Source organism: Adiantum capillus-veneris, chromosome 10 (assembly GCF_014529385.1).
Source record: "Adiantum capillus-veneris isolate H3 chromosome 10, ASM1452938v2, whole genome shotgun sequence".
NCBI lineage: Eukaryota > Viridiplantae > Streptophyta > Polypodiopsida > Polypodiales > Pteridaceae > Adiantum > Adiantum capillus-veneris.
In genome coordinates this window covers 144,024,362-144,032,683 of record NC_140940.1, presented here as the reverse complement: position 1 = coordinate 144,032,683, position 8,322 = coordinate 144,024,362, and the positions used below count along the sequence as shown (strand labels likewise).

General features: G+C 43.2%; 1 protein-coding gene across 1 annotated transcript; it reads right to left on the bottom strand.

The window, feature by feature from the left end:
- Positions 1 to 2,831: 2,831 nt before the first annotated feature.
- Positions 2,832 to 6,305, bottom strand: LOC147449782 (Transducin/WD40 repeat-like superfamily protein). The gene is made up of 8 exons (XM_086522138.1): positions 6,052 to 6,305; positions 4,784 to 4,991; positions 4,601 to 4,696; positions 4,405 to 4,479; positions 4,209 to 4,319; positions 3,802 to 3,893; positions 3,637 to 3,721; positions 2,832 to 3,503 (listed from the first exon to the last, which is right to left on the bottom strand). Exons 1-8 carry the CDS (start codon positions 6,192 to 6,194, stop codon positions 3,114 to 3,116), a joined length of 1,200 nt encoding a protein of 399 aa, XP_086378264.1. The 5' UTR covers positions 6,195 to 6,305; the 3' UTR covers positions 2,832 to 3,113.
- Between the last annotated feature and the right edge of the window lie 2,017 nt (positions 6,306 to 8,322).

Here is an 8,322-nt window from a genome sequence, read left to right as displayed (position 1 = left end):
GGTTTTATCTGCTTCTTTTGTACCAACACGTGCCAAATCTGCTTCTTCCACAATGGGAAATTGGTTCCATCCAGCTTCTTGATATTGTAAAGAGCAGTGTCCAGTGATCCAGCCATAGCTACGCTTCATAGTGGTTTACTTTCCTGGGAAAAATTCGGCAGAGTTTCCCCTGTAAACTGACCTCTGAACCAATATCAACCTGTCAAATGAACCAAGAAAGCTTCAGATTCTGCATAAATTTCGGCAGAGTCTCCTTTGTAAAATGGCTCTGGTGTACTCAAAAACAGACCAAAAAACAGCTCAAAAAACACTATCTCTCTGACACTGTAAGCTGCGGGTAAACCTGTCTTGCACCTGTACTGTCTCTCACTGTCCTGTCACTGTCCTGTAAGCATAGACTGTGATAATGCCTCAATGGCAGTAAAGCAAAGATGCAATCCCAATCGTCTAACTCACAGTCAATACATCCTAGCTGCCTATCTAAGGGTGCTCGAGGGATCGGTCCAAGACCTGTATCACCGAAAGGATCTCAACATTCGAGAATCCCCCAGCTCAATAAAACCTCACTCGACCCTCAACAAAGGCTGCAGTAAATCTGACAGTACATAGACTTCCCACAAAGTCATACATCCACAAAGTTCCCACTATATGCTGTAACCGATGCGGCAGTTGTTTGCTGCGTGACTCACAGCCAGCAAACCCTCAACAAACATACATCATCTCTGACAATACATCCCATGTGGAAGTACCTGCAATGTCAGGATGAAATATGGAATATCAAGCAGCAAACACAAGCTACCTGATGAACTAGTAGATGTCGCCTACAGTCCGCGTGTAGATGCGTCCGTGTCGTATGTGACACGCCTCCAAGAACTGTGAGCCGTCCTTCGATGTGTAGACAGCCACAAATCAACACTCTGGGAGTGTCGATATCCTCAGCACCTGCAGTCGTAGGCCGAAAACCCCAAATTTACAGAGTCGGATCTGCACCCGCCGAGACCACGTAGTCGAAAATGACCTGCGCAGACCTTTGTCGAAGCCGAATGGTGGCCGAGATGACCTCAGAATGAAATTCTGAGAACACCAAACCCTTTGGGCTTTCCCACAGGATTTGGGGCCGTGTCTTCGCCTGTCGAATTTCACTCCAATCTGAGCTGGTGACTCTAACCTCCTGCAGTGCTGCCCCGAGCCTCGATCTGAGCTTTGATACCAGTTGAAGGAGTACGAGCGGAAGTGCGACGCGAGAGAGAGTGCGAGAAGAAGAGCACGACGATATGGTGAACTCACTCTACTGTAATGTGTAGAGCATAGTGAGTTCTTATTAGGTTTTTACAAAAGAAAATGTGTACATACCTGGCGGCCCGCCCACTTACCTAGGCGACCACATTGGGCTTTATACCCCAACAGTTCGTGCCCTAAAAAGAGGAGTGATCAAGCATATTTCAAACATACCCACTTGATTATTGGAGACTAATCACTATAATGGGCATACTTTATAAGATGTCATCCATTGTTATTTCCACGAGAAAACATCCACTTCCACAAAAAATTATTCAACTGGTTATTCTAGGTTGGTAGGAGGTAAATCTATTTATGGTTTTACTGTACTAGTCGAGATTGGAGGTTACGGATTGTCCTCTTTAGGATCTAAGCAAGATATGGCGTTTTCCTAATTGATTTTCCCGTTGCTTTTGACATTATTTGTTAGGGATTCATAGATGCTATCATGCATTAAATGGGGACTGGTTCAAGAATCTTAAACTCTATACTCTCTCACTGAAGATGCATTTTTCATAGTAAATCATAGTAAATGAAAAATCATATGAGACAATCCTGCCCACTTAGTCACTCTTGTTTGTTGTGGTCCCACGCCCATTGCTTCGCTTCTTGGCTTACATAATTCTTAACCATACATTCAAAGGCAGCTGATTGCAATGCCCATAGGCAATCTTGTTTGAAACATTTTCAAGCACCACTAAGTTTGCTGATTAGTTACAATATTAGATTCAAGTGGGGAACAAGATGTCTAAAAACATACTTGTAGGCAATCTCTTGCCCGAGCAAGTGAGAGGATGAAAAATCTATAGCAGAGACATCAATCTGACACCACTTCTGAATATTGATTTGCAAACATGCACCCATGTGGAAGAGCAATGTCTGCATTATGATGCTTTAAAGTTGATTGAAAGTCAATAGCAAAATCAAATGAATCATGGTTCACATCCAATGTTCTTCTTCCAATAGCAAGACTGGAGGACGCATAGCTTAGATTGTAAACTCTCTATTGCTGTGGGGCTAACCTAGTGCTGACCTCCGCGTGGGCGTTCAACTACTAGGCGTGTTTCCTAAACCAAGCACTGCCAAGAGGGGGGGGGGGGATTAAACAAAAAGTTAGGAAAATAGCGAAGGTTTTCCACTGTACATAGGCCAAACATTTCCCCGATTACACAAAAGCCTTCCTCCCTTTGCCAATAAACATGGCCATAGTAAACAAGAATAGTGAACTTGAAAAGGCTCTTCCACTATGTTAGTTTTGTTAGCAAAGGTGCGACATAGGCGATGAGTTTTATAGACGGCTTTACTTTCCATGTAAGTTTGTCTACGTCCCTTTAGTTGGACTGCTCAAGAACAGCCCCCTAGCGAAGTAACTTCATACTTAGAACTGAATGAGCACAACCCTCTGACAGAACTATTCCTTGTGTAGGAAAGTAGTGGCTCAAAAAAAAGATAAGTTCAGTAAGTCCATAGAGCAAGGAAAAACTAAGGAGAAAATGTTGTGGCAAAGCTGAAGAGAGGAGCAAGAGAATGTAGAAAGGCACACACACATTGCATACAAGTTACACAACCTTTTTAATTGCAGTGTACAATGACTCAACTTTTCATTTTCTACAATATCACCCTTTGCATTTAGATGTTTTGTAAAGTTTTTTTTCCCCAAAGACGTTGGGACCTGACCCTTCTATGTGCTAGCTAATGTAAACTCCTCTCATCAAAGCATTGAGGACATATAGGCCTTTCAAAGTAAAATCTGACATTGTATTTGAAACTCGAAACGATCTCATTAGAGAACAAAATGATGTGCAAAGTTACAGGACACAGGCTCTTCCAAAAGGTCAATACGGACTCTTTCTTAGTTTCTTGCGAGAGCTTGTCTTCATGACCAATGCTTTAGAAGCCCATGCATTGCTCCTTTCATCATCACTATCCCCCTCCGACCAACTGCACAGTCGACCATCTTCCCCTCCTGTCCAGCAAAACATCCCTCCGTATCCTGTTAAATTGTCTTTGCAATGTGAAGGAGACCAGACACTCCGCACGACGCTTGTGTGGCCGCCGTCAAGGACGGCACTTACAGGCCCTATCATTCCAGTATTGTTGCTGGCATTTGCTTGATTATCACTATAACTCAATGGAAAGTACCCCAAAGATCCTGAGTTGTTGCCGGCTATGAGCCAAAGTCTCTCCGCACCGTGCGAATAATGACAATCAACGAGGTAGTCAACCTGGCAAACCAAAGCCCAATGAGATTCAGAAAGCCCATTGACAGGAAATCTGAAACAAAATTGTATGTTTTGCTCAAAAACTAAACAATCCTTCTCAAATGTTGTCCTATACAAATAGGAGACTCAGACTTACAGATGGAAGTGCCCAATTTGCAGATGCTTTTGTTCTAGTGTCGTTAAAATCTGCTACTTTTGAGCCCTCCTCAAAATCCCATATACTGCTTTCACCAAAATTTTCAGTAGAGTCAACAAAATTAATATTTTTGTGCAGTGCTAAACAAAACAAAAAAAGACTTGCCTAAGAGTTTCTATATGCGTTAGACACCAAACAACTTCTTGCGACTTGCCAAAGAATCCAATCCTTCCCACAGAAGTGCCCACTCCCATCACCTGCAATGTTCAAATAAACAGAAGTAATTGAACATGATGAAATGGCACAAGGGCCTACATAAGACAATGAGAAAGAGTGTGGGCAAACCCACTACTCAATGTCCATCTCTCACATATCAACTCTCTCTCACATCGGCCTACGTTTAAAGAAATGATAAGACGGAGCTTAGAAAAAAGGTTTTCCATCATTAGCTTGCCAAGTGGCACTAATTGATAAGCTTTATCCAATGGTCCACAATTGCTCCCAAGAATTCCTAGGCCTTCTATAGGCATAAACATGATTATTGTTAAAAGGACAAGTTGAGAACTCTTTACCATATCCAAACCTTCATCATCATTGATTTCACCTAGTGTGTTGAAAACACACATGAGACCATCCACAGATGCTGAAACTAACTTTTCCTTCCTGGTCGGATGGAAGCGCACCTGCATCACCCAATGAATGTTTGCAATACTGCCATCTCACTGGATTTATCCATGCACATAAGCGTGGAGTGTCATGTCTGTATACCTGAGTAACATCTTCTGTATGGCACTCTTCCAAACAAGCCAATTCTTTTCGAGTACGCCAATCCCAAAAGAGCACCTGCAGGCAGCCTACTTATGCCAACTCAGAACTAGTGCACAATTGGATGAGAGATGCAAGATAAGCACTCAGCATGGCATTTCTACAGCGAGAACAGGCATAAAAATTAATGAGCTTGTACCTTAGCCTTGCCCCCTGAAGCAATTAGACTACCGCTTGAGCCACCAAAGCTAACACTAAAAAGCTCTGAAGATTGTTGTGCTTGTAGAAGGGTAACCTACATATAAGGAGCATGGCAATGTTAAGCATTATGCATACAAATCTCCATGATAATCTGGCAGCCAAAATTTCATATTTTAAACACCTGTTGGCGCATTCTCATGTCCCATAGTCTTACTGTGCCATCACTTGAAGAAGTACAGAACAGCTGCGGTACTTTCAAATCTGGAAAAAGCACTTCATTGATTGTATCCGTATGTCCAAGACAATCGCCTAGAAACTGTCCAGTAATTGGGGAGTACAATTTTAGAGCATTGGTTGACAGGGACACCACCATTACTGAATTGTCCTCACTGCAATGCCCGTTCAAGAAACGGCTTCACTCACTTCAATTATAATTGTTGCTATATTACCACCCAAAAGACCTCCCACAACCGCAAGGGGGAAAGAAACAAAAAGAAGGCCCACTCATTGAAGGCACAAACAAGGTTGCAGGACAACAGATAAAAAGTACATTCGGAAGAAAGTCGCGATGAAAAGAACTTTCAAAGATACTCACAGAACACACATTGTTACAGTAGTAACTACACAGCAATGGTGACTGCCAAGTAGACATCAAAAGTCATGGCTAGAGATCAACAGGATGCCACGTGTCATAAATGATAGAAGAAAAACAGTGAACTTTTCTCCTGCACAAAAGATTTTCAACAATTGTGGGCATAATTCCGATACCGACACTACAGTAGGAGCTATCATATGTATTATGAGTGCAACCTTGGGCAATAACAACTTATGAATATACAAGCCTCCTGAAGAGTCACGTCTTGTATGGGTAGAACAACCCACACGGACACAACTTATTCAATGACAAACCCATTTTTTCTTCTGTGTGCTTGTTGCCTACCTTGCTTTGTTGCACTTTCTTAGTTAAATGGCAAAGAGAAATTGTTAAAAGCATGTCCTAGTCAACAGACCCAGTCTGCTCTTCGGATTTAGCTATCACCGTGATAGACATAAATGGTCTCAAAAAGTCTCAATTTGCAGCATGGACAAGCAAAAAAATAGCCCAGTTCTGAAGCCTTACAGAATACATCCACATTCAGGAGCTCAGTTACAATACACAAAGCTCTTTTGGAAAAAAAACTCGAGTTCTCAGGGTCAAATCACCCGCGGTGACAATTTGCAACACAAAGGCCATAGCATGGTAAACCCTCCTTTACAGACTTGTTAAAAAAATTTAATTGTGTAGCATTCAGAGTGATGAGATGATAGACATGAAACCACACTGAAGGTCGGCCATGGCTTCAAGAAGCTTGTTTTGATGCTCATCGTATTCGCCCTCCACTGTTGAGTGAGCAACAAAGTTCACTTCCGCTGACAGAACGAAATGCGGACAACTCAAACAACGAATACCTGGCAGCGATGTCAAAGACATAGTCGGGATTGTTAGGAGCTCCGAAGCTGGCCTGAAGGGTCGTACGCAGCTTGAATCGCTTGCCTCCACCAGAGCTGCATGGTCTTGCTTCTTCTGGTGTCTCCATCTCCATCTCCGCCATCGCTCTTGTACAATTTTCTGTAGGGCAGAACGCTGACTGAGAGTGGGGAAACAGTTTTGAGCTCAAGACGTCTCCGAGAAAGAACAGAAGAAACTTTATTAAGGTCTTCCGCCTACGAGACTAAGAGGCTCCTTTAAACTAAGTTTAAAGGTGCAACTTGATACTTAGCGTTGTTCTTGTTGCGAAGGTCCGACCTTTTCATTGCGGGTGCTTCAACCACCCCCCCCCCCCCCCTCCCCCCCCCCCCCCCACAATCTCAAATCGCCATTTCAACAAGTTGAAGGCCGGTTTCCAGTGCATGCCACCGGCTGCTGTCGGGGGCCACATAGATTATTCGGATTGAAGAAGGGCGCCTTGGGGGCTATGGGTGGGGACTCTAGACGATGTACATGTGTGTGTCCTTTAGATACCCATAAAAAAACAACAGAAGTGTTGAAAACAAGGCGTCTCGAGACAGACATTGGCACTACCTTTTACTCCAAATTTTTAGAGAGAGAGAGAGAGAGAGAGAGAGAGAGAGAGAGAGAGAGAGACTTTACATTAAAGAGGGAGAAGCTAAATCACCTTTGAAAATCAGAAGGGTACTCTATTCTACATGGACTCAAACTCCATCGGCATAAACCCTCCCCTTCTATTGAAAGGCGGTGCCAATAAACGTGCTACAAACTTAAAGAGACTGACATGGGGGTCGTGTATATCTATAATGAGGGATGAGGAGATGGAGCTCTAATTCTAATGGATATAGAACTATATGCATAGGGGAGTACAACCATGATATCCAAAGGACTAGCTAGCCCCATCTGGCACCAATCTGGGGTTATAGTATGGCATGCATAAGTGGGCAGGAAATGAAGAATCCCCATAGCATAGCAGAAGGGCTTGAGAAGGCCTTGTAGCTCTATCTCCCTCTATTTGGTCTACTCATGTCATAGTCGGATCTTCTGGAAGGCATTGTGACATACTCTTTAGGCCGGTGCTTTGGGGGTCTACAGGCTCGAACAATCTCAGACTGATTACAAAGTTTTTCTAGATTTGGTGAAATCAAGCTTGAACTAAGAGGCAGTTTAGACAAGGAGAACTATGACAATTGAATTGGGTTGGTATTGGATCAAACACTCAGGTATTCAATTCCATTAAGCATTGTCGGTCTTTATGTACCTTAGGTCAGGCCATGTACTAGCAAATCAAGGGTAAGCTATAGAAACTTAGATTAGAGTGTCAAATGGTCAGGTATTCAATTCCATTAAGCATTATCTGTCTTCGTGTACCTTAGATAAGGCCGTGTACTAGCATTGTCATAAAATCTAATATCTAACCAACCCAAATAATTTTCTCATATTTAACTGATCATTTAATGTGGGAGATAAACAGGAACAAGGGTTAGAATATAGACATGTGCTTATGGATCTGTTTCAGCATAGGGCCAAGGTTGAAGGGATCTAAAGGAGAGATGGTTTGTCAAAGAACAATGCTACCTAATGGAGCTTAAAGACCTCCAAAGGTTAGTGTTAAAAAGTCCTTTGACCTTAGGCAAGCTAGGGTTGTGCTTGAGGTGGGAACCCAACCCAAGCTTAAGGTGCTTGTTGTGCTTGTTGTTGACTAAGGTGCTTATCGTGCTTGAGGTGCTAGGGTTGAGCTTGATGTGGGAACCTTCTCCAAGCTTCATAGAGTCGAGCTTGAAGTGAGAATCTTCCACAAGCTTGAAGGGTTCCAGGTGTTCCCAAAAGTTAACATGATCCCTACTCAAGGGGGGGCAAGTCCTCATTGTAGGAGCTAGAGAGAGAACACACACACCCTCACACAAGTCAAGCATTTTCTTTACTAGGACACTTGTCAAGTTCCTCTTCATGTTGCCTTCATGGTATGCCTAAAGCCTATTGGTTGGCCTCTCAAGGGGTCCAATGATAATTTAGCTAATTTATTTAATCGATTATGCATTTATCAAGTCCTCTCTCTCAAAGGGAAAAGGGGGACACTTGTCCCAAAGCTAGCATGGTTGCTTGATATGCACCCTGCATGTGATTGGCTAGGCTTGTAGGGGTCCAATCATCTTCTAGCATGAGCTACAAAGGGGGGGTCGACCAAGGAAGCTAGGGGCTAGCTTGGGGAGTATACTCCCCCCCCCCCC

Bases quoted from the DNA above. Each gene is read 5' to 3' on its own strand.
- LOC147449782 (XM_086522138.1), bottom strand. From the start codon at position 6,194: ATGGCGGAGATGGAGATGGAGACACCAGAAGAAGCAAGACCATGCAGC. The intron at 4,992-6,051 runs GTATTCGTTGTT...CGGGCATTGCAG, and splicing joins GTCTTTGACATCGCTGCCAG to TGAGGACAATTCAGTAATGG. The intron at 3,894-4,208 runs GTAAAGAGTTCT...TGAACATTGCAG, and splicing joins ATGATGAAGGTTTGGATATG to GTGATGGGAGTGGGCACTTC.